Below are 27,304 nucleotides of genomic sequence, written 5' to 3'. Positions count from 1 at the left end.
ATCAGCCCAAGTATCACAACGAGACTTAAAATTAGTACTAGCATAAATTGCAGAGATAAAAAAAAAGGAGAAATCAGTTACCTTTACCATTCCATGGACCGCATGAAGATCTCTGCCCACTGATTGGAAATCAATGGAAGCAGAGTTCCAGAGTAGCAAGATACCACCAGACAATCCCTCGGGTTCGGCTAGGAAGTGTTTGTCAAAAGGTAGGGGTTTAATTATGTGTTGAGTATGGGCTTTGGAGGCCTTAGTTTCAGAGATGAAAAGGAGGTCAGGATGGTGTTCAGCAATGATGTGTTCAACGTGGGGGATGAATGTTCCACGAGCACTCCTTCTTGCATTCCAAGCAATAATGATTATGGATTCAGGTAGTGATCCGTCTTGAAGGAATTCCTTCTAGATTCTGTGGCTGGTTTGAGGGCCCAGATGAAGAAATTTATTCTATAGAATGCTGAAAAGGTGGTTGTTGGACATCTTGAAGGTTGCTTCCATGAGGAAGTCCCCTGAGTCCACATCCTTGGCGCAGGTTGCTTTGATGTGTAGTTGCAGGGTCCCCCTTTGGATCTGGAGGATGATCAGAGAGTCCGTTATACTGGCCATGGTCAACTTGATTGGCTCGGAGGTCAACGTAAAGATAGTTCGCAATTGAGGGAGGATTGGTGTGGGATCTACTAAGAAGGCCAATTGAGGATGTATAACCCAAGGGAGGTTCTCCTTTTGAGCTAGAGTCAGCCACCATCGCATAAAGGCCTCCAAGATGGGACAGATTGCTTTAAGGACTTGAAGATCTGGGAGGTGAGCAGGATAAATGCTGCATTCTGGTTTGTGCACCATCATTAGCTCTTGGTGAGGTGCGTCTACAAATTGGGGGTTGAGGATGAAGTGTCTGATCTGAGAATTCGTGAGCTTGAGCCATTTTGAAGGGTTTTGAGAAGAAAATCCATTTCATTGACCCTCCATTCTCGGTATTGGGGAATTGTCGGGTCGAGACAAACAATTTGATCTGGAGTGACTTTTGCTACCTCCGTCAGAACAGGGAGTGGCAGTGGCAGCGGCAGAGGTTGGAATGGCAGGGAGTATCTTGGATTTAGGCGGTTGAATCTGAGTAGGTGTTGGAGTAGCCGAGGCGACATCTATCGCCACTTTTTCTAATTCCGATTCGCTCCCGAACTGGAACGGACAGTCCCCTTCAGAAAATTGGTCGGACTCATTTGATGATACCATGTTTTTGGAAAGCTTTTGGTTGGGTTTTTGTAATGGAGAAAGGATTTTGGAATTTGGAAGGGATGGAGGTGGTGGCAATATTAAATTAGTCTGGCTAACTTTGTGAGGTAGGGTTGAGAGGTGCTGTGTTTTTTAAAAAGTTGTTTCCAGAAGGTTCACTTTGAGAACATCCAATGGTTGAGGTTTAAGGAGATGAATCAATGGTTAAAAACGGGGAAGATCCAAAGGCTGGGGTAAGAGGATCCTGATTATTTGATCCAACGGCTGGGGAGTTTTGAGAGGTTTGGACCACAACATGACCTAATGGGTCAGGGTTTGACATGGGTTTTGGAGTGGGCCTATTGGGTAATTGGGCCACTCTCTCTTTTGGTGCTAATAGGTTTGAATTCTGGTGAGAGGAGTTTTTTCCAGAATTAGAAATTTCGCTTCTTTGCCTTTTTACTTAATACAGGAATCCATTCACCATCTTCTTCGACTTCAGCCTCCATAGCTTCCGATGATCGGGGGCCTTGGTCTGAGGTGACCGTAGTTGTTTTGGCAATCAGTTTAGGACAAGCAACTTTCTTATGGTCGGAAGCACTGCAGTAAGAGCAGATTGGGAGCTTATCAAGATAGACTATATTCTGGCAGTGATTCCTAATCCAAATTGAGGATTTCTTTCCTGCATCTGAATCCATGAGAACAAGCATCTTAATTTCCTGCATTCTATTAGATTTAAATTGCGACATGTCAATCTTGACAAATGTGCCGATTGTATTTCCAATTTTTTCCAAAACACAGAGGTTGTAGAATTCCACTGGTAGTTTCGGTAAAGAAATCCAGATAGGGAAGAATTGGATTTTCACTTTCGAAGCTCGAAATCCTTGCGTCCAAGGTTGGACATGGACGAGATGTTTACCTACAAACCAGGGTCCGCCCCCGATTATAGCTAACTGTTCCTCTTTGGATCGAAGTTGGAGGTTATAATAGCCTTTTCCTAGGGTATAGAACTGAGCATCTGGTTTCAGATTCCATGCTTTAGACAGGGATTGAAACAGGAACTGGAAGGAGAAGGATTTGCCCATGGTTTTGAAAATGATTGAGTTAATCCAGGGAGATAGGATTGGGTTTAGGTCAATTCCTTATAAGAGGAGGACCAGATGGGTTGACAGATCAACATCTGAAGGGGGGAGGCAGGAAATTGGGAAAGGATATGGGCTGGGATGGTAATAGAGGTAGACTGGGTGACAGACTGAAGGTAGGATTTGGTGGCGGAAAGAGGGGTTTGTCTGTTGGTAGCTTCCTTCTACTGGTTTTCAGGCGGCCGGTCGAGTGGTACTAACACTCTTTGTTTTTCTCTCTCACTTTCTCTCTCTACCTCACTCTCTCTCATCTTATTTCTGTTCTTTTGTGCAACTCAGCCTCTTCTTTAACCTCACTCTAAATATTTTATATTTTCTTTCTCTTTAATGATCCTTAATCTCTCACACATGTTATCTTTTTCAAGGTTCACATTGTATTTTTATTATAATAAATTAATCATCCACTCGTTTACATGCACAATATATAATATATATTATAGGAAATAAACTCACCTAAAAAATTCGAATAAATGCAAGTGATGTTTTTAAAAAAAATGGATTATTCATTAATCCATTTATTTTTAAGAGAATATGCATGTGACTACTTTTTCTTTATAGAGGAAAGGATTAAGAATTTATACAATTTAGAGAGGCTCCACAAAGTGGGGTTGTTGTTGATAAAAAGTGAATAAAAGATACCATATAACGATTAAAGTTAAAAAAAAAATGAAAAAAAAAAGTGAGTAGAACTTAATTAGGAAAGGGAGTACATGATGATTACATAAAATAGAGTAAGTATTTCTATAATATTAACTTATTATATACACTATTTTCTTATTATTAAGATGTTCCAAACTTATTCCATAATTAATAGTTCGCATACTTGTTTATGGTTTTTTCTTACTCTTTATGATACCATCTCCTACAATATCTATAGAACTAGGAAAATGTGAAGATCATAATCGTCCAAAATCTCTATAAATAGACAATTAATCCTGCAACTCAATGCGATAAATGTCCCTATAATCTTAATTAAGGATGCATGACAATTGTTAAGTTTAATTAAATCAGCTATTAAGTTTAATTAAATCAGCTGTGAAGTTTAATTTCCTCTTAATTGTTCTTCTTTACACAATCAATGTTTTAATAATGAATTTGTTTGATTTGTGAAAATATACTTTTTTTTTATTTTCATACTTGTATTAACTAGAAATCTAATTTTGACATCTACATAATCAAGCAATTAGTTATAGTCCAACGGAGTTGATCGAATTGTTTGCTTGGAATATGATTTTACTCATTGATTATGGTTATTTTAATTTTAAGACTCGTAGTGGATCTAGGGTATAGATTTTACAAATTATGTAAACAAGGTATATGTCTATTATTAATCTATTATATACGAAGTACAATCTTTTCCTAAATGTATATCATTCGGTATTTTAAATAGTGACTTTGCTAAATATTTAAGGGCATTATCATAAATTAATTGACTAAGTTTCTTAGTAATACAAATAATATTGAGCATTTAAAACAAAAATTGTTGTTTCAAACCAGATGTTGTACATAAAAACTACAAGCTATTAGATTAATTACAATTTATTAAAAATTTCCCATAAAAACTCAAAACATGTAACGATGTCGTGGAAGGACAATTGACAAGACGATGTCGTTGTAGATGTCATGACAACCTAACCAAACCCATCAATATAATACGGACACATTTTTTTTATTATTAAAAGACATATTATGACATAAATAGGAGGAAAAGTTCCCTTTAACTAATAACAAATCTTCTTTTTTCATCAACAAAGGAAAAATTTATTCATGCATGGACTTTAGGTCTTTAGCCACACGTACACATACACATACACATACAAAAGTGACAAATTAAACCTAATTAACATAAGAGGCAATCCTTGGAGTATAATATTTCTCAAAAACAACAGGAAAAGGCCCATCCTTGGAGACTCCCAATTTTCCATCATCAAGAATTCTAACATCCTTACACTCCATAGCCGAAACCCTGAAAATTTCGGACTCGATTTTGTGACAAAACTCAATGTTGTACACATACTTACCAGACTCGGCTCTTTTAATGTAGAATGAATAACTACGCTTGAATGGCCCGTCAGTGCCGACAAGCACGTACGATTTGTTGTTGGCATCACTAGGGGCTACCCACCACCTCAATGGTTTATTACAGGTGGTGGAGACTCTTTCAAAGTTGAATTCAATGGGATATGATGTCCTAAGGAATTTTATGGTTCTAAAACGGGTTGAGATCTTCACAGGCGAGCCGCTAGTGAACGAGTCATCGTGGGTTATAAAAAGAGGGCAAGGTGAAGAGTCCTCAGCTGGTGTCACTGTTAGGCCACCTTTGCCTGGTGAGTATGGAACAATGTAGTACTCCCCTCCGTTTGGTAGTTCGTCGCCGTCAACATCTAGGATTTCGGCGGCAAAACTAGGAGTAGGAGAGAGGACAAGGAGAAGGAGAGTAATTGCAGCAGTTGGGATGAGAATGGAAGCCATTTTTTGTGGTTATTTTGTTGAGTTTTGAGGGATGATTGAGGATTGGTAGCAAGAGGACAGGATGGCATTTATAGAAATATTATAAGAACTTTGTGACGATAATGTAGGGAGTTTTTGGGAAGTTTAAGAAGTATGGGACGGATAGAATATTGTTTGAGCATTTCAATGGTTATAGTTAAGAACTTGTTTGAATTTAAAAAAATTCTCTAATTACTAGCTTGACCATTGGAGTTATAAAATGAAATTAGCTTTGTGAGAAAAAACTTGCCAAAAAAAAAATTGATATTTCAATAAAATTAAATTTAAAAACAAATCAAAGAATTAAGACTCGTTTTAATCACAACCAAGCTTAGTAGCTAACCTTTGAAAAACTAGCTACGTACAAAAGAAATAAGCTTATTATCTTATATTGCCTAACATAACAAGTTAATTTGCTAATTACCTTATTATTAAAGTTGTTTTAAGAAAAGTTTAATAATCAAGTAGTACTCCATAATAATATTACTCCGATTCATATATAACATATGAAATAAGTGTATGAAATTTTTGCGAATTCCTCTTTATATATATATTTTTTATCAACAAAATATTTTTAATTAAGGCAGACTTTTATATATTTTATTATAAGACGAATTAAAGTTACCCTAAAAGTATTTAAAGTAACACTAAATCTGTAATATACTATAAAAATTACCATTTTTGTAGCATACATTTTACCTTAATAAACACTTATCTATAAATATAACTAAAGTAATTACCGCTGATGTCATTACTTTCCACATGTCAATCTCTTATAAAAAAATTTCCCGCCAAAACTAATAATGACATCATTATTTTTTTTCAACATAAATAAAAATTTGAAAATGATAAATTAATTATACATTTCTCAAACAGATTTTTATATTTAAATTGACTAATTATGCAATTTCGATTGGAAAAGTTAAGGAAGGTCAGACTATTTCATTTTCTTATAAACATTATCTTTTCTCCTACTCCATATATTTTATACAGATTATATGAATTGGGGCTTCTATTCTTTATTAATTTCTCAATTTATTAGATGTTGATTAAATTATTTGTACTACGTACATATTACACACAAATAAGCTAAATAATATTATTAAAATCGTAAAATAATATTTAAATCGTGTATTGCACGAGCCTAATCTAGTAATGTATTAAATTTAATCATACTAGCCTTCATATCATGTATTAATTATAAAGTACACAATCATTATTCTTCAAAAAAAAAAAAAAAAAAAGTACATAGTCATTAAAGTACAATCAAATTCATTTATAATTAAAAATTACCCTAAAGGAATTAAAGTTATTCTCATATTGCTGGTATTACAATAAAACTAACGTAAATGTGCCTTACACAAGACTTATTGTTTATCAACACTTTTTTTTATCAACATAACAGTCAATGCCATGTGTAATTTATTTAATGTTAATCCTTAAAAATCTTGATATTTGTTTTGGTTAAAAATTTTCATATTTTAATTTATTTAATGTTAATCCTTAAAAATCTAGATATTTGTTTTGGTTGAAAAGTTTCATATTTTCATATTTGTTTTACCTTATATAGTATTTTGGAGGGAATTTTTTCATATAATTTTGTCAATCAAGTGTCTTATCCAATAATACATGAAAGATATGTTATCAAAGTGGATAGTTTAACAATATAATAAACGAATATGAGACATAGGGGTACAGTCTTGAATTGGAGGGAGTCCACTCAATTTATCACCTTGTTAAACAAAATTTTGTTTATTATAAGTATAAGATTTTTAATAAATCAACAACAAAAAAAATGTCTAGTTAGCATGATAGTTTCATAATTATATCAATATTTATGGAGTTCATATGTAAGTATTTTCAACTTTATTATCTGATACTTCTTCTGTGTTTTAATAAGTGTTACACTTTGACTGTCGTATAATTTTAGGCAATTTAATTGACTTAAATAAACAAAAAATTAGGTAAGTAGGATAGTTAGAGAAATAAAAAAAATTGAAAAAGAAAGATATTAAGGTTAATAGTTTATTGAAAAAAAATTAAAAAAAAAAAGGTAGTAGTGATTTGGATGGGAACCATAAAAATAAAAGGATATAATACTAAAATATAGCTTTGTGTCAAAAAAAAAAAAAAATAGTGTAACACTTATTAAAACATGACTACATTTGGTAAGTGTAACACTTATTAAAACACGGAAAAAATACATAAATTTGTATATCAAAGTGATACACTTGTACAACTTCCGTTTCATATTTTTTGCAATTTAGGTATTATTTGTAAAATATTTTAAATTTCAAAAAAATATGAAACGAAGGTAATATATTATACTTGAAGAAGAATCACCAATTGCGTAAAAATAAAATAAAATAAAAAAATCTTGTATGTGATTGGAAATTCCTCCACCACAGTTGTAGTACGTGTATATGTAGGACAAGATTATATCAATGATTCAAAATATCTATGGTCCAAATTTGTACCATAATGACTATCACAATCACATCATCATCACTCTAAAAAGGAAAAAAAAAATATTGGAGAACATACCTGAAATGTTAAAATTAATAATATGAGTAAATAATACTTGTTTTTATAATTTAACTATCATTAGTTATATAATTTTAGTAAATTTTAAAACTTTAATATTAATAAAGTATATTGTAAATAATATAAGATCTAACATGATCATATTAATTTTAAAATATTCCCTAATGTACATTTGTAACTTTGTATATAGCCGAGTAAAGAAGTAACATTTTTTTTTTTTTTTGGGAGGAAGAAGTGACATCAAAGTATTTAATATTGAATTAATCGACGGATAATATTTTCATGTAGGTAGATAAGATCATAAATTATAGAATCACCATTCAATTTCTCGGTTTTGTGTACAATTGATGCTGGTAACCGTGGCGGTGTTCGGTGGTGGTAGAGTTTACTTTAGCTCGATTTTGAGAGTTAGAGTTATGAAAGGGATGGAAGATAAGAAATAGAGTTGAAGAGGGTAAGAAATAGAGTCAAGGGTAATATCGTAATTATTTTGTAATTTTGCGGGCGTTTTGAGTAATTTGTGGGCGTTAAATAACAACCCCCTTGATGAAAAAAAAAAAACGTGGACGATAATCTATGTACGCCTTAAAAATGTCCACCACAATTTTGGTAGATGTGGGACAAGCTAAGATTGTACTCTAATGATTTTTTTTTTTTTTTTTTTTTTTTTTTTGTTTGAGGAAATGGTGATTTTTGTATACATGTTATATTGTTATGTCACACGAAAGGGAAATAATTCGTAAATTTGCTCTATAAATGAAGTCGAATTTGCCACAATATATTCATAATTAGTGATGCAGTGTAATTAACTATCAACTTGGAGATCAATTAAATGTCCCTTTAATCATAATTAAGGATGACATTTTAATCAACTACAGTATTAAGTTTTTGATTAATTGTTTAACTCAACACCACCAATATTGCAATGAATTTGTTAAATTTGTAAAAATACACTCTTCTTTGGTAGCCTAGGCTCCATGGTTACATCTGCATAAATAACCAAGCCATCCATTAGTTATCTCAATTATATTTGGGTTATTATATACTACGTACTAAAATTAAAAAACTGAATTTTAATTAATTTTATTAGCATTTTCAAATAATTCAAAAATCATTCAATTAGAGTAGTCTAATTTTAAAAATTATGGTGACTACTGTAGAATTTTCAATATGAATTCAATAACAAATCGTCGTATGACATCTGATCTACAAAAGCAATTGAATTTAAAAAATATATGTAACAAATTGAATCAAATAAAGGTATTCTTTTATTATTTAATAGGCTGTTGGGAGTATATTGCATTGTGGGGTCATATATATATTTTCCATATTATTAATGTATACTTTTTCTGGGCATCATTCTACAATTTGTTGTACATTACCTGTTAGGATGATTTTTTGTTGATTAATGATTTATTAGTGAGTAATGATCAGGCCAAAGTACAAAGGTCTACTTCTCCTCCTTAGCCCCCTGCTCGGGCAACCAAGCCCGGCCTTAGTTGCCGGAATGCAACTAAACTTTTGCACAATTTTCGCAAATTTTTGGATGAGGTCGCGCTTAGCCAGTGATGGTTGAGGCCACGCCTAGCAATGAACATTTACTAGAAAAAAAAATGAACATTTATTTCTTAACATTGCATTATATAAAAATGGACATTTGTAATATAAGAATAAAATAAAGAGAAATTGTACATTTAATATTATATAACTGAACATTTCTTTTTAACCAAAGAACCGAAACATTATATTACATTATGGAAGAAACCATAGGAGTTCAAGTAGTGACCCAAAAAAGTCTGCCATGTTGCTAGTGAAGTAAAATTAGCAAACATGAAGACCACCCAAAGGAACCAAACTAAAGCAAACAAGCTAATTAAGCTAAGATAAACAAAGAAAAGTACTGAAAATAAATAAAATTAGTGCCTAAAGGGGGGCCTAGGTGAGACCTATGAAGAGTAGCATCATCATCATCAGTTTGCAGCAACGTTGCCATGGATAATGCAAGGGTGTGAGTTAATTCTTGAGTGTAAACATGAGTTAGATCTGGAGGAGAGAAGAAGTGAAAGGCAGGTTCAGAATCCTCTTGCATTCGACCAATAATGGCAAGGCTAATGTCTAACACTATTAATGCTAATGTCTAACACTATTAACGCTAATGTTCATTGAACATCTTTTATTATAAAAATTGAACATTTTATACAATTGAACAAACACAAAAATTTGTATTAAAAAAAAATAAAATGAACCATTATTTTTATAAGAATGAACATCATAAGGCATGAAAATAAACATTTATTTTATAAGAATGAACATCATACTGCATGAAAACAAACATATGATTATTAAGAAATACAAAGTTATTGTAAAATATGTTGTGTATGAAAATGTTCATTTTTATTATACTAAATGTTCAATTTTGACATCGACCTGAACTAGTGCTGGCTGAGGTCAACCTCAACCATTAACTACTGCACAATTTTAGGGTTCAATAATCTCTTGGCTCAAGTAATGGGCCTCAAATATTCAATTGTTCTTCAAATGCGCTCCCAAGTTCTAGCTTCCCTCTTAATTGGTATTTCTGTGTGAATGGGAATATGCCTCCAAAAATGCTAATTCCTTAACATAAAAATAATGGATAAACATTGCAAGAAACAAATATTAAAACTTGGCCTTGAAAATCTCAAATAAGCTAAAATAAGGGATGATTTTACAACAATCATTTAAAAAATGACAACCATATTATTTTAATGATATATAATATGATCAGTTTATTTTTACATGTTATAAAATGGCCATAATTACTCTTATAATATCTACAATGTAAATATAAATTTTGAAAATTTTTATTCAACATAAAGTAAATATTTTTTTATCTGAGAAACTATAAAATAAGAATAAAAATTACATAAATGAAACTAAAAATTTGATAATAAAAAAAAAAAAAGTTGATAATACTATTCAATACCATTAATAAAATAATATAATAAATTACTTGGAAAAAATTTGTCAATTATGAATTATATAACCATTAAAACATTATGGTAATCATATTTCAAAAGAGTATTATAAAATTTTCATAAAATAAGAGCAATGGGATGATGTTAAAACCATTATATAATATTAGACACATCACTAATGCATTAGTGTTTCATTAGTTGAATTACATACATCGGTTTGATATTTGAATGTGAAAATAATCCGGTTTAACCGTACAATTTTAGTTCGATTACTTTGATCATTTTAAGTTTGGTTTATCAATTTTTGTATTAAATTTTGAATTTCTTGATTTTTTGCACACCCTAGCTGATTAGGTTATATTTTTCATGGTTGTCCACCACAAATTGTGGTAGATGTAGGACATGACGTACAAGGTCTTTGTGCTAGCTTTTATTTGGTCAAATGCTACGGGAAATATCGTATGCGAAGTATTTGCTTCTACAATATAATGCTACTATACTGTTGCAACTTCCCTAATGTACAACCTTCCTCAATCATGTATGTTATTATTAAGGTTTAATTTAGTCAAATAGAGTCAAGTGATTACCAGTGTACATTTCGATTATTATGAAATAATTGAGTCAATTTTATATTTTTTTTATATATTTAAATAATTGCAACATTGTATTTTTTATGTTTTCCAATACATATTTTACAGGGTATCGCTAATTATTTTAATTCTACTTTTTAGTAAAAGTTATAGAAAGAATATTTTAATTAACGACAATTCAAAGCGCAATTATTAATCTTAAACTTAACATCCCTCTCATACTAAAACATTTACACATGCACGTACAAAAGTGACAAACTCAAACATAAGAGACAATCTGTGGAGAATATTTCTCAAAAACAACAGGAAAAGGCCTATCCTCAGTGACTCCCAATTTTCCATCATCAAGCATACTAACATCCTTACACTGCCTAGCCGAAACTCTGAAGATTTCGAACCCGATTGTGTGACAAAACTTAATGTTGTACACATTCTTACCAGTTTTAGCTCGTTCAACCTTAAAATAATAAGTAGGATCGAACGGCTCGTTAGTACCGACAATCACGTACGATTTGTCGTTGGCATCACTAGGAGCTACCCACCACCGCAGACGTAGTTTTCTATTGCAGCTGGCCAAGTACTTGTCAAAGGAGAGCTCAATGGGAAGTGCAGTCGAATCGATATACGGTATTTTAAAAATTGCCGAGATCTTCACAGGAAAACCTTTGCTATTGGACGAATCTTGGGTTATAAAAAGAGGGCAGGGTGAAGATTCCTTAGCCGGTGCCAGTATTAGGCCACCATTATTGCTTGATGAGTATGGAAGGATGAAGTAGTACCCTCCATTTTGTAGTGTGTCGCCGTCTACATCTACGATTGCGACACTAGGAGGAGAGAGGACAAGGAGAAGGAGAGTAATGATTGCAGCAGTAGGGAGGAGGAAGGAAGCCATTTTTATTTTGTGTGTTACTTTAGCTTTCTAGCTAGGATTTACTAGGTTATTTTTGTAATTTTGAGGGACGGTATATATAGAAATATTACTCCTTCCGTTTTTTTTATTGCACCACTTACAACTGCGCGGAATTTTACGAGAATGAATTTAGTACTGTATAGTATAATAATGTGAGTGAATAAACAATTTATTGTGGAAAAAGTAATGTGAGGACCATGAAATTAAAGTTAAAGTGTGTGAGAAATAGTAGTGGAGACCATGAGAGAGAAAAAATGATAAACTAACTAGTTATCGGCCCGGGCGATGCCCCATTTCATTATAAATTTATTACTTTAGTCAAACTATACTTTGGCCTTGTTTGACACTAAAAAAAAATTAAAAAAAAAAAAAAAAGATGAGATCTTAAGTACGTAGTCAGTTGTTTGTGTGAGCTAGTTGGTTTGGCTATAATTTTTTTTTTTTTTTAATATAGAACAAATGATAAATCTAATCTTTTTAATTTTGATGTCAATATATATTATTAATTATTGCTCTTACTCTGTAACTACAATTTTATGAATTAATGCACAAAAAATGGAGTAATGATTAATTTCTTACAAATTATATTATTGTGCAATTACTAAGGATTTCAAGGGGAATTTAAATAGGGTGGTTACACTTATGTAAAGCTTTTCAATCAAATTATATTATTGTGCAATTTTTAAGAAGGAAGTTTAAATAGAGTAGTGGTTATACATATGAAGAATTTTTCAATTAAATTAAACATTACTACATGGAGGTTAAACCAATGAAGAGTTTCCCAAGAAGACTAAACATTACTACACTTCGATTATATGGCAAGCTTGGAATATGATGTGACGCAATAACACAAAAAAATGACACATGACGATATAACACTCCTTATTACCTTGGAGTTTTAATAATAATATAGATATAGATTTGAGTGAGATTTAAAGTGAGAGAGAAATAATTATATATAGTATAAAGTTAATATGTATAGATTTGATGCAAATAAAATTAAAAAATAAAAAAAAATAAAAAAAAAAACACAACAGGAAGTGGTGCAAAAAATAAAAAAAAAAAAAATAAATAAATAAACAGAAGGAGTTTAAGGATACTATGTGAGAAAATTTGTGATAGATATGTATAGGGAGTTTTTCAAATGCGCTCCCAAGTTCAGGCTTTCCTCTTCATTGCCATCTATATGCCTCCAAACTGCTAATTCCTATAAATAAATAAATAAAACCAATAAACATTACAAGAACACTTGAAAACAAATATTTATAATAAATAACGTCTTGAAAACCACAAAAAAAGCTCAAACAATACCAATAAGATGATGGTAAAATCATTATGTAATATTAGACACATCACTAATGTATTAGTGTTTCGGTTATTTGTTCAATTATCCTTCCATTCAAGTTATTGAGAGGTATGCTTGGATTGGGGGTAATACATTAAGGGGATAATAAAAGTCAAACTAAGCAAAATGAATGTGAAAATAGGAAAGAAGGAGAAAATGATGGTGTGATTGTAAGAAAATTATGTAGTGATGGTATGGTGTGAGGTGAAGAAAGAGAAATCAATACCCTCATTTTGGGGGTAATAGTTACACTAGGGGAAGGGTGGGTAACTATTACCCTCATCATGAGAGTAATAATTCCTCCATCTCTCTCTTTTTCTCATGGCACAAGTATCCTATTTCATTTGTAAACATCATATCTTTTACAACAACACCCCTAATTACTTTTGCTTTTTCAAGTTTGACTTTTATTACCCCCTAAATATATTACCCACAATTCAAACATGCCCTGAATGTGAAAAAAAATCCGGCCTAAATAGCCATAATATTTTAGTTTGATTACTCGCATTTTAAGTTTTATATTATCGATTTTTGGATTAGGTTTTGATTATCTTGATTTTTTGAACACCCCTAGCTGATACGATTTATTTTCCTTATTGTGATAGATCAAAAATTATTGAAAGTGGGCAAATTGAAGGTGCATGCAAATTCGATCAGATCTATTTTAATTTGGCAGAAGTTGGTAGATAATGTTAGGTTGTAGATAAGGTTTTAATATGAGAATCGATCATCACTCGTTCTCGTTGAAACATACAAATGGATAAGGACATGAATAGAAAAACGTGGGTAATTACATAACCACGCTCTCTCAAAACTTTTGTCGTCCACCACAAAATTGTGATATATGTAGGACAAGATGTACTAGTATTTGATTGGTGGTCTTTGTGCTATCTTTTATTTTGTCAAATGCAACGGAAAATATCGTATGCGAATTATTTGCTTCTACAATTTAATTCTATTGTTGCAACTTCTATAATATACAACCTGCCTCAATCATGCATGTTATTACTAAGTAAGCTGCCCTATACACTTCACCTTATTTTTGTCGAATTAAAATTATTTTTAATGAACTGAGATTATGTACTTTTGCTGAACTGAAATTAATTTTATTGAAATTAAATTAATTTTACTGAAATGAAATTATTGTTACTGATTTTCTATCATATTTCTTCTTTAGAGTTACTGCTTTTTACTGAATTGAAATTAATTTTTCAGTATTAAAATTATTTTCCCTGAAATGAAATTATTTTTACTAAAATTAAATTATTTTTATTGAATATAATAATTTTAAGGTGAATTGAATAAGGCCTTATTGATTAAGTTTGTATTTCATAATCATGAGGTTGTGGCATCAAACCCTATGAGATAATATCGTGCATGTTCATTATTAATAGAGTTATCAACTAGTAATCAATAATTGGTCTAATTATAAAATTGAATTTTGTCTATATTATTATTGTTCCATCTAAAGGTACATTAAAATATGAAAAGATAATAGTGAGATGATGAAGGTTTGAGTTTGTTAATGGAAAATTTCAAGTATTTATTGGTATTAATCTCTATTGGGCTTTTGAGATGATTGCTTTGCTTTTTTAGATCTTGGACGGGTGATTGTGGTGAGGTTAGTTTAATATAATATATACGTTTTAGACAATTTTAATTGAATTGCCTTGATTCCAATATATTAATTTCGTCGTATGACATCTGATCTACAAAAGCAATTGAATTTAAAAAATATATGTAACAAATTGAATCAAATAAAGGTATTCTTTTATTATTTAATAGGCTGTTGGGAGTATATTGCATTGTGGGGTCATATATATATTTTCCATATTATTAATGTATACTTTTTCTGGGCATCATTCTACAATTTGTTGTACATTACCTGTTAGGATGATTTTTTGTTGATTAATGATTTATTAGTGAGTAATGATCAGGCCAAAGTACAAAGGTCTACTTCTCCTCCTTAGCCCCCTGCTCGGGCAACCAAGCCCGGCCTTAGTTGCCGGAATGCAACTAAACTTTTGCACAATTTTCGCAAATTTTTGGATGAGGTCGCGCTTAGCCAGTGATGGTTGAGGCCACGCCTAGCAATGAACATTTACTAGAAAAAAAATGAACATTTATTTCTTAACATTGCATTATATAAAAATGGACATTTGTAATATAAGAATAAAATAAAGAGAAATTGTACATTTAATATTATATAACTGAACATTTCTTTTTAACCAAAGAACCGAAACATTATATTACATTATGGAAGAAACCATAGGAGTTCAAGTAGTGACCCAAAAAAGTCTGCCATGTTGCTAGTGAAGTAAAATTAGCAAACATGAAGACCACCCAAAGGAACCAAACTAAAGCAAACAAGCTAATTAAGCTAAGATAAACAAAGAAAAGTACTGAAAATAAATAAAATTAGTGCCTAAAGGGGGGCCTAGGTGAGACCTATGAAGAGTAGCATCATCATCATCAGTTTGCAGCAACGTTGCCATGGATAATGCAAGGGTGTGAGTTAATTCTTGAGTGTAAACATGAGTTAGATCTGGAGGAGAGAAGAAGTGAAAGGCAGGTTCAGAATCCTCTTGCATTCGACCAATAATGGCAAGGCTAATGTCTAACACTATTAATGCTAATGTCTAACACTATTAACGCTAATGTTCATTGAACATCTTTTATTATAAAAATTGAACATTTTATACAATTGAACAAACACAAAAATTTGTATTAAAAAAAAATAAAATGAACCATTATTTTTATAAGAATGAACATCATAAGGCATGAAAATAAACATTTATTTTATAAGAATGAACATCATACTGCATGAAAACAAACATATGATTATTAAGAAATACAAAGTTATTGTAAAATATGTTGTGTATGAAAATGTTCATTTTTATTATACTAAATGTTCAATTTTGACATCGACCTGAACTAGTGCTGGCTGAGGTCAACCTCAACCATTAACTACTGCACAATTTTAGGGTTCAATAATCTCTTGGCTCAAGTAATGGGCCTCAAATATTCAATTGTTCTTCAAATGCGCTCCCAAGTTCTAGCTTCCCTCTTAATTGGTATTTCTGTGTGAATGGGAATATGCCTCCAAAAATGCTAATTCCTTAACATAAAAATAATGGATAAACATTGCAAGAAACAAATATTAAAACTTGGCCTTGAAAATCTCAAATAAGCTAAAATAAGGGATGATTTTACAACAATCATTTAAAAAATGACAACCATATTATTTTAATGATATATAATATGATCAGTTTATTTTTACATGTTATAAAATGGCCATAATTACTCTTATAATATCTACAATGTAAATATAAATTTTGAAAATTTTTATTCAACATAAAGTAAATATTTTTTTATCTGAGAAACTATAAAATAAGAATAAAAATTACATAAATGAAACTAAAAATTTGATAATAAAAAAAAAAAAAAGTTGATAATACTATTCAATACCATTAATAAAATAATATAATAAATTACTTGGAAAAAATTTGTCAATTATGAATTATATAACCATTAAAACATTATGGTAATCATATTTCAAAAGAGTATTATAAAATTTTCATAAAATAAGAGCAATGGGATGATGTTAAAACCATTATATAATATTAGACACATCACTAATGCATTAGTGTTTCATTAGTTGAATTACATACATCGGTTTGATATTTGAATGTGAAAATAATCCGGTTTAACCGTACAATTTTAGTTCGATTATTTTGATCATTTTAAGTTTGGTTTATCAATTTTTGTATTAAATTTTGAATTTCTTGATTTTTTGCACACCCTAGCTGATTAGGTTATATTTTTCATGGTTGTCCACCACAAATTGTGGTAGATGTAGGACATGACGTACAAGGTCTTTGTGCTAGCTTTTATTTGGTCAAATGCTACGGGAAATATCGTATGCGAAGTATTTGCTTCTACAATATAATGCTACTATACTGTTGCAACTTCCCTAATGTACAACCTTCCTCAATCATGTATGTTATTATTAAGGTTTAATTTAGTCAAATAGAGTCAAGTGATTACCAGTGTACATTTCGATTATTATGAAATAATTGAGTCAATTTTATATTTTTTTTATATATTTAAATAATTGCAACATTGTATTTTTTATGTTTTCCAATACATATTTTACAGGGTATCGCTAATTATTTTAATTCTACTTTTTAGTAAAAGTTATAGAAAGAATATTTTAATTAACGACAATTCAAAGCGCAATTATTAATCTTAAACTTAACATCCCTCTCATACTAAAACATTTACACATGCACGTACAAAAGTGACAAACTCAAACATAAGAGACAATCTGTGGAGAATATTTCTCAAAAACAACAGGAAAAGGCCTATCCTCAGTGACTCCCAATTTTCCATCATCAAGCATACTAACATCCTTACACTGCCTAGCCGAAACTCTGAAGATTTCGAACCCGATTGTGTGACAAAACTTAATGTTGTACACATTCTTACCAGTTTTAGCTCGTTCAACCTTAAAATAATAAGTAGGATCGAACGGCTCGTTAGTACCGACAATCACGTACGATTTGTCGTTGGCATCACTAGGAGCTACCCACCACCGCAGACGTAGTTTTCTATTGCAGCTGGCCAAGTACTTGTCAAAGGAGAGCTCAATGGGAAGTGCAGTCGAATCGATATACGGTATTTTAAAAATTGCCGAGATCTTCACAGGAAAACCTTTGCTATTGGACGAATCTTGGGTTATAAAAAGAGGGCAGGGTGAAGATTCCTTAGCCGGTGCCAGTATTAGGCCACCATTATTGCTTGATGAGTATGGAAGGATGAAGTAGTACCCTCCATTTTGTAGTGTGTCGCCGTCTACATCTACGATTGCGACACTAGGAGGAGAGAGGACAAGGAGAAGGAGAGTAATGATTGCAGCAGTAGGGAGGAGGAAGGAAGCCATTTTTATTTTGTGTGTTACTTTAGCTTTCTAGCTAGGATTTACTAGGTTATTTTTGTAATTTTGAGGGACGGTATATATAGAAATATTACTCCTTCCGTTTTTTTTATTGCACCACTTACAACTGCGCGGAATTTTACGAGAATGAATTTAGTACTGTATAGTATAATAATGTGAGTGAATAAACAATTTATTGTGGAAAAAGTAATGTGAGGACCATGAAATTAAAGTTAAAGTGTGTGAGAAATAGTAGTGGAGACCATGAGAGAGAAAAAATGATAAACTAACTAGTTATCGGCCCGGGCGATGCCCCATTTCATTATAAATTTATTACTTTAGTCAAACTATACTTTGGCCTTGTTTGACACTAAAAAAAAATTAAAAAAAAAAAAAAAAGATGAGATCTTAAGTACGTAGTCAGTTGTTTGTGTGAGCTAGTTGGTTTGGCTATAATTTTTTTTTTTTTTTAATATAGAACAAATGATAAATCTAATCTTTTTAATTTTGATGTCAATATATATTATTAATTATTGCTCTTACTCTGTAACTACAATTTTATGAATTAATGCACAAAAAATGGAGTAATGATTAATTTCTTACAAATTATATTATTGTGCAATTACTAAGGATTTCAAGGGGAATTTAAATAGGGTGGTTACACTTATGTAAAGCTTTTCAATCAAATTATATTATTGTGCAATTTTTAAGAAGGAAGTTTAAATAGAGTAGTGGTTATACATATGAAGAATTTTTCAATTAAATTAAACATTACTACATGGAGGTTAAACCAATGAAGAGTTTCCCAAGAAGACTAAACATTACTACACTTCGATTATATGGCAAGCTTGGAATATGATGTGACGCAATAACACAAAAAAATGACACATGACGATATAACACTCCTTATTACCTTGGAGTTTTAATAATAATATAGATATAGATTTGAGTGAGATTTAAAGTGAGAGAGAAATAATTATATATAGTATAAAGTTAATATGTATAGATTTGATGCAAATAAAATTAAAAAATAAAAAAAAATAAAAAAAAAAACACAACAGGAAGTGGTGCAAAAAATAAAAAAAAAAAAAATAAATAAATAAACAGAAGGAGTTTAAGGATACTATGTGAGAAAATTTGTGATAGATATGTATAGGGAGTTTTTCAAATGCGCTCCCAAGTTCAGGCTTTCCTCTTCATTGCCATCTATATGCCTCCAAACTGCTAATTCCTATAAATAAATAAATAAAACCAATAAACATTACAAGAACACTTGAAAACAAATATTTATAATAAATAACGTCTTGAAAACCACAAAAAAAGCTCAAACAATACCAATAAGATGATGGTAAAATCATTATGTAATATTAGACACATCACTAATGTATTAGTGTTTCGGTTATTTGTTCAATTATCCTTCCATTCAAGTTATTGAGAGGTATGCTTGGATTGGGGGTAATACATTAAGGGGATAATAAAAGTCAAACTAAGCAAAATGAATGTGAAAATAGGAAAGAAGGAGAAAATGATGGTGTGATTGTAAGAAAATTATGTAGTGATGGTATGGTGTGAGGTGAAGAAAGAGAAATCAATACCCTCATTTTGGGGGTAATAGTTACACTAGGGGAAGGGTGGGTAACTATTACCCTCATCATGAGAGTAATAATTCCTCCATCTCTCTCTTTTTCTCATGGCACAAGTATCCTATTTCATTTGTAAACATCATATCTTTTACAACAACACCCCTAATTACTTTTGCTTTTTCAAGTTTGACTTTTATTACCCCCTAAATATATTACCCACAATTCAAACATGCCCTGAATGTGAAAAAAATCCGGCCTAAATAGCCATAATATTTTAGTTTGATTACTCGCATTTTAAGTTTTATATTATCGATTTTTGGATTAGGTTTTGATTATCTTGATTTTTTGAACACCCCTAGCTGATACGATTTATTTTCCTTATTGTGATAGATCAAAAATTATTGAAAGTGGGCAAATTGAAGGTGCATGCAAATTCGATCAGATCTATTTTAATTTGGCAGAAGTTGGTAGATAATGTTAGGTTGTAGATAAGGTTTTAATATGAGAATCGATCATCACTCGTTCTCGTTGAAACATACAAATGGATAAGGACATGAATAGAAAAACGTGGGTAATTACATAACCACGCTCTCTCAAAACTTTTGTCGTCCACCACAAAATTGTGATATATGTAGGACAAGATGTACTAGTATTTGATTGGTGGTCTTTGTGCTATCTTTTATTTTGTCAAATGCAACGGAAAATATCGTATGCGAATTATTTGCTTCTACAATTTAATTCTATTGTTGCAACTTCTATAATATACAACCTGCCTCAATCATGCATGTTATTACTAAGTAAGCTGCCCTATACACTTCACCTTATTTTTGTCGAATTAAAATTATTTTTAATGAACTGAGATTATGTACTTTTGCTGAACTGAAATTAATTTTATTGAAATTAAATTAATTTTACTGAAATGAAATTATTGTTACTGATTTTCTATCATATTTCTTCTTTAGAGTTACTGCTTTTTACTGAATTGAAATTAATTTTTCAGTATTAAAATTATTTTCCCTGAAATGAAATTATTTTTACTAAAATTAAATTATTTTTATTGAATATAATAATTTTAAGGTGAATTGAATAAGGCCTTATTGATTAAGTTTGTATTTCATAATCATGAGGTTGTGGCATCAAACCCTATGAGATAATATCGTGCATGTTCATTATTAATAGAGTTATCAACTAGTAATCAATAATTGGTCTAATAATAAAAATTGTATCTCACAAGTTTTTGGTGGTAGTGGTGATTCTATTTTCTTTCCCCCCGACTCTCAAGGGGACTTGTCTACTAACTCAAACCAGGAATTCCACTCCGATCCTCACCTACAAAAATTTATTAATAATAGAATAAACTAACATATTAACTGTGAGCAACTACAATAATAATAATAATAAAAATGGCTTTCATGTCATTTGGATCGGTTTCAGTTCAATTAAGAGTTATTCGAGTTGTTTTCGTGATCAAATCCAATCGTATCGGATTATTTTTGATTCTATGGTCGTAATACTTATTTTGAATACAATAATCATCATTAGAATACATTAATTTTCAGGTTAGTTCAAATCATGTCAAATAGTGTCAAGTATGAGTGTAGAGTTGGTTCAAGTCAAGTAATCAGGTTCATGAGTCAATTTTGTATTGTCCATATATTTCATACGTTAATTGTAACATTGGGGTTGTTATGCTTTTCAATGCATATTTTATATCACTTATATTTTTAATTGTAATTAAGTAAAAGTTATAGAAAGTTAATATTGTGATGTACATATAGAAAAGAATCTTATAAAACATTATCATCCATATTTTTCTAACACATAAATCACAAAAGATAGACGACAATTAGATAAGTGTTTATATAGTTTAAAATTTCCAATTTTGCAAATTCAAAAACGGATAAAATACAGAATATAAAAAGACCAAGATATTTCATACAAAGTACACAGGTGACATATCCTTCTATCCATCGTGGTATGTATCTTTCATTATAATTATGTATTGTAACTTCCAAATTTCTTAAATAGTCTCCAAATTCAATAATTGTTTTTTGGTTTTTAGCACCAAATAATATATACTCCCCCGTCCCTAAAAGTTCGATCATTTTGGCCTAATTTTAGTCCCAAAATGATCGATTCATTTGAATTAAAATACCCATCAATTTACAACAATATTTGTGCAAAATTAGCTTTCCCATATAAATTTTTTTTTTCATGTATTTTAATACTTTCTCACTCTATTTTTTTTACTAACCCCATGTAAATTCATCTTTCCAATATACTTTTACTTCATTTTATTTAGAATATTTTGTGAAAAACTACCTTATAAAACAATTTTTTTGCGAGAAACTACTTAATAAAAAAAATGTTGTAAGAAATTACCTTATAAAAGGATAAATGTTGTAAGAGACTACCATTAGTCGGAAAGTCGTCGTTGACTTTCATTTTCTGACGTTGATCACATCATGTGTCAGTCACGTGACTTTTAATTCACTCTTTCCCTCCTTTTTCTTAATTGGCACGTGACGTGTCAACGCCGAAAAATAAAAGTCAACAATGACTTTTCGACCAAGGGTAGTCTCTTACAACATTTATCGTTTTATAAGATAGTTTCTTACAACATTTTTTTTATTAGGTAGTTTCTCGCAAATAAAGTGTTTTATAAGGTAGTTTTTCACAAAATATTCTTTTATTTAACTTTCTTAATGCCCGCGAAATCAAACTAAAAGGGTCATTTTTTCAGAGACGGAGGGAGTATCATAATATCAACTCCAAATTGTTTTTAGGTCATTTAAGAGTTAAGATTACATTATTGTCGCCAACATTACCTAAATTGACATGATGAGCTTAACTGCTTAAGTACGTTTTGGTTCCAAATTTAGCTCAAGAACCGTACCCTCCGACGACCAGGAGGATTAATATTAGTCAGCATAGCAAAAAGGAGACTAACATTTGCAAAATAACCGAAAAATTCTAGAACATTTTGCAAAGTAGACCTAAGAAATAAAGACAGTAACAGACACAATAAAATGACATATCTTCACTCAAAATTAAAATATGACAAAAAAGGGGGGATTTTCTCCTTTAGCCTATACATAAACTATAGGAGAAATTATTTGAAGCATAGATTACAACCAAATACTATAATACCACGTACATTGACACATGCAAATGTCAAATCTACATATTTGCGGCTAAAAATGGGAAAGATGACTTCTTCTTAAAAGTAACCGGGAATGGAGAATTTTTGGCGACTCCCAAATGTCCGTCGTCAAGAATAGTAACATCTCTACACTCCTTATCATCATCGTCATCATAATCATCATCTTGTCCTTCATCGTCGTCATCATCATCAGAAGTTTTGATTCTTCTGGACTTGGACTTGGACTTGGCCTTGGACTCGAACTTGGACTCGAGGAAGTGACAAAACTTAATGTTGTACACATCTATACCAGCAACAGATTTTTCAATCAAGAAAGCGTAAGTAGACTTGAACGGCCCATTAGTACCGACAATTATGGGTGATTTGTCGTTGGCATCACTCGGACCCACCCACCACCGCAATTTGGTCGTCAAGCCGCATATGGGGATGTAAGTGTTGAAGGTTAACTCGACGGGAATAGAGGTCAAGAGATCGAATACTCTAAACGGTGACGAGATCTTCAAGCTCATGCCATCTTCTCCGGGATCTGCGGTGTCAATGTATAGAGGGCAGACATGGAAGCGTTTAGTTGGTTCTGATGCAATAAGGCCACCAGTGTTTTTTGAGTATGGAAGGATGTAATAGTCGCCGCCATTTCTTAGTGGGTCGCCGTCCGTGTCTAGGACACGATCGGCGGCACTAGGAGAAGGAGAGAGAACGAAGAGAAGAAGAGTGATTGGGGTCCACTTTGAGGAGAAAGGAAGCCATTTTTTGTGTTTAGTTTAGGGTGTGATGCATGAGAAATGAATATGGAAGGGTGCTATTTATAGAACTAATAAAACTATAATGTTAGAAGAGGAAATTTATGAACAGTTTTGGTAAGTGAAAAAGAAAGTTACACGTACACCTGTGGTAAAGTTCATGCACTACAGTCTTCTAGACAACCGCGCATTTAATTCAGTGTCCCACTGTAAATAAAACAAATAATCAAACACTTTACAAAGATTAAAGGCGCAATTCATTTAATTGCCATATATGGTATTACAAATGTGAGTGTATTTCAATTGATTTTGGGGCCAACATTATTGTCCTCTCACCTTTTCATGACCATACATGTTTTATCTAAAATAGAAGTTATTCAATGATTAGGGTCACTATTTTCAACATATGTAATGCCTACACGTATGCACTTCAAGTTCAGTATAGTATCAAAGGTCACACAAGTATTGATAAAAATTACTATGTTAAATTAAGGTCACTATATTCAATATAACGTCAATTGCGCGCAATGGACCTCGAATCCACAATAATAATTGTAAACCAAGTCCACCCAATTTCCCAAACATGTACGAATGTTCAGATTTTGGATAACTTCCACTACGAGTCCACTGCCAAGCTAGAATTATTCTAAAAAACAATAAAATCCATAATTTCATATCTATGAAGTTTAATTTCTCTAATTTTTTAAAACTACGTGTTAAGACTTAAGAGGCTGTGTCATAAGAAATTAAAATGAATAAAATACATTCATCCTCTCATTCTTCTCGTTTGAAAAACTTTTTTATTGGTTTTTAATCTATATATGTATACACTTTAAAAAAAAAAAAAAAAAAAAAAAAAAAAAAAAAAAAAAACCCTTTTCATGAGAGAAACACATAATGCAATATTCCTAATATTATGTAACATATGTTTGTAAATAGTTTAGTCCCTAAGATATTGTGAGGTATCTATGAAAAAAGGACATGTATGATCAACATTGCACTAAAACACATCATTTTCGTTCTCCAGGAATTTGTAATAACAGTGGCTACACGGCCAAAACAATATATAAAAATATATATATATATATATATATATATATATATATATATATATATATATATATATATATATATATATATATATATATATATATATATATATATATATATATATATATATATATATATATATATATATATATATATATATATATTGGAAGACAGAAATATTGAAATTACTAAAATGACTTTGAGAAATTAGGGGGATATTGACAAGTGTTTGAATTGTTTTATCTTTACACTATCTCTCCCACTCTTTAGGGACTTGTTTAATTTGGTAAGAATAAAGTAGTACAAATATATGACCATGGCTCGAGTCCCGCTAGAAATGATGATCAATGCTTGAAATGTTTTTAGTTATTATTTCAATTTAATCTGATTATCTCATTAGAATGGATTTGGTAGTGTTGGGCTTTAATATACGTTGGACATCAATGTTATTAATTAAACTCACTATCACTCACTATAAATTAGCTAGAGCAAGTTGATCTTCAATTTCAGAATGATTGGCTAACTCTTCGACTTTTAGGCTTATGATTGATCAGATGAACCAAGCTCTAAGACCTCTAATCACTTGAATTATCCCTCACTCCCGTACCCTAAAATAAATTAATAAATAAAAAAAATAAAAAAAAAAAAGTTGATTTTTAATATGTACTCCGTAACACGACCACTTATTGAATATAATCTGCCACACTTGTGGTCGACAAAATTTTCTGAGTGTAATTGTCCACATTTTTTTAAGGCCAGCTCATTACAATTAAAGCTAAGTCTTGGCCACCCTAGCACATGTCGCCAGTTGGACTCTAGAAACAAGCTTCCTACCTACTTCCCTCTGTCCCTTTATTTTTGCCCCATTGCCATTTTTTGGGTCAAACTTTGAAAATTTTGACCATAAATTATCGTTAATTTATAGAAGGTAATATAGTCATGAATGATCTTGTTAGATTCGTCTCATTTTATATTTTATTAATATCACGTTTTGATAATTTTTACGTGTATGAAAATAAAGATATAAACATTCTAATACATGTCTTGGAGACCGTGCATAGTCAAATGGAGCAATAAAATAGGGACAGAGGGAGTACTTTATAGACTAAATTAATTTCAGGATGTAATATCTTTGATGTCTCTGAAAATCAATTTATTTATTTCACATAAAAATAATAATAATAATAATAATAATAAAAATAAAAATAGTAGTAATAGTTTAGTTCCACATTTTTTTTAAAAATAGATTTTGTATCCACTTTAATAACTACGGATCAGAGTAAAATTTACTTATTTTTACAGAGTATTAACTTTCTTCAAAATTTTATTGTTTTCAATGTTAATGAATCACTTCCTCCGTTTTTAAATTATTCATAATTGATCCAACCAGCGGTAAAATTTATGAGGGTGTTAATAATGGATAATCTAGTAACCAATGCTAAGTTTTGCATATTATTACTCCATTGTCCACTCCCCAATTGAGATTTTCTTGTAGTTCTCGACATATATGAGGAAAGGAAAAGGAAAGGGGCAAAGGGCTAGGGAAGGGATAATCCGACTAAGGCTAATGGAGTAAGGCCTGTTTCGATTTACTAAAAACAACTAAAATGAACTGATTGGGGCTGAATTGAACTGAACTGAGATGAAATGAACTGTTTATGATAGAAGGAAATTAGGAACTGAAATGAACTGAATTAATTGGAGCTGAACTGAAGTTAACTGAAATTAAGCTGAACAAATTAGGTCTTTAATACAAAAAAAAATTTCTTATACTTCCTTGTAGCTTGCTTTGCTAAGCCTCGACATGCAATATTGTTTACTTTCTTTGTCTCTATTTTTTTTTTTTTCCTATTTGATATTTCACATTCTGCAAAACAGGTCATAAAATATGTTGAATTAATAAGTGTAATAAAATAGAGAAAAACAAATAATAAAAATACTCTTAATAATCTCTCCTTCCCTAGCTCCAAAAACTCAACACATAATTGCTAAACTTAATTTGCTGCTAATAACCTTAATAATCATATTGTGATGGACTTTGAATTTGGACTACTTAAACTCGACACACTTTTTTAATTAACTTAATCTAATTGCCTTTTCACTATACAAATGGAGATAATATGCCAATATAAATAGGCTTCCAACTCTAAAAACTACTCCCTCCGTTCCATTATTTCGTGTCTGTATTCCTTTTTGGGTGTCCCAAAATATTGTGTCTATTTCTAAAAATAGCACATAATTATTACTTGTTTTTTATCTTTTTCATACAAAATACAAATATACCCAAAAAATCAACCTTTTATCTTTTTCCATACAATATTATCTACTTTATTATTATTATTATTATTCTCCTACTTCCACCGTTTTTCTTAATTACCGTATTTTTTGAGAAATAGGCACGAAATTATGGGACGAAGGGAGTAACAAGCTATAAAGTAGGAATTATTAAACAAGTGGAGAACTATTAAACACGGTACTCCACACTAACTCAAGCTAAGTACTTTGAATTACGTTCTAAATAATAAAATTGTTACTTAGGAAAATAGTATGCCACTAAAGTTCCATTAGTTTTGGAGCATTAACTAAAAAACGCATATATCTCCGTTTCATGTTCCTTTATCCTCTCTTGTTTCGATCCTCTTGAAGCA

The 27,304-nt window shown here is 31.0% G+C and overlaps 4 protein-coding genes across 4 annotated transcripts; all 4 read right to left on the bottom strand.

Annotated features, from left to right (window-relative positions):
• Positions 1-1,640: 1,640 nt before the first annotated feature.
• LOC145583444 (uncharacterized) lies at positions 1,641-2,291 on the bottom strand. The gene has a single exon (XM_081640678.1). It carries the CDS (start codon positions 2,289-2,291, stop codon positions 1,641-1,643), a length of 651 nt encoding a protein of 216 aa, XP_081496804.1.
• Positions 2,292-4,184: 1,893 nt separating this feature from the next.
• On the bottom strand, positions 4,185-4,820 carry LOC145583443 (trypsin inhibitor 2-like). The gene has a single exon (XM_081640676.1). It carries the CDS (start codon positions 4,818-4,820, stop codon positions 4,185-4,187), a length of 636 nt encoding a protein of 211 aa, XP_081496802.1.
• Positions 4,821-11,188: 6,368 nt separating this feature from the next.
• LOC145583442 (factor Xa inhibitor BuXI-like) lies at positions 11,189-11,821 on the bottom strand. Its single transcript, XM_081640675.1, has one exon. It carries the CDS (start codon positions 11,819-11,821, stop codon positions 11,189-11,191), a length of 633 nt encoding a protein of 210 aa, XP_081496801.1.
• A 5,672-nt stretch (positions 11,822-17,493) lies between these two features.
• LOC145583441 (factor Xa inhibitor BuXI-like) lies at positions 17,494-18,126 on the bottom strand. The gene has a single exon (XM_081640674.1). The coding sequence runs from the start codon at positions 18,124-18,126 to the stop codon at positions 17,494-17,496; it is 633 nt and encodes a 210-aa protein (XP_081496800.1).
• Positions 18,127-27,304: the final 9,178 nt, after the last annotated feature.

This window comes from Chenopodium album, chromosome 15 (genome assembly GCF_948465745.1).
Source record: "Chenopodium album chromosome 15, dcCheAlbu1.1, whole genome shotgun sequence".
Classification (NCBI taxonomy): domain Eukaryota; kingdom Viridiplantae; phylum Streptophyta; class Magnoliopsida; order Caryophyllales; family Amaranthaceae; genus Chenopodium; species Chenopodium album.
Note: the sequence above shows the minus strand (reverse complement) of the source record. Positions and strands in the feature narration are given on the sequence as shown.

Coding starts and splice junctions, on each gene's coding strand:
- LOC145583444 (XM_081640678.1), bottom strand. CDS start 2,291: ATGGGCAAATCCTTCTCCTTCCAGTTCCTGTTTCAATCCCTGTCTAAA.
- LOC145583442 (XM_081640675.1), bottom strand. CDS start 11,821: ATGGCTTCCTTCCTCCTCCCTACTGCTGCAATCATTACTCTCCTTCTC.
- LOC145583441 (XM_081640674.1), bottom strand. CDS start 18,126: ATGGCTTCCTTCCTCCTCCCTACTGCTGCAATCATTACTCTCCTTCTC.
- LOC145583443 (XM_081640676.1), bottom strand. CDS start 4,820: ATGGCTTCCATTCTCATCCCAACTGCTGCAATTACTCTCCTTCTCCTT.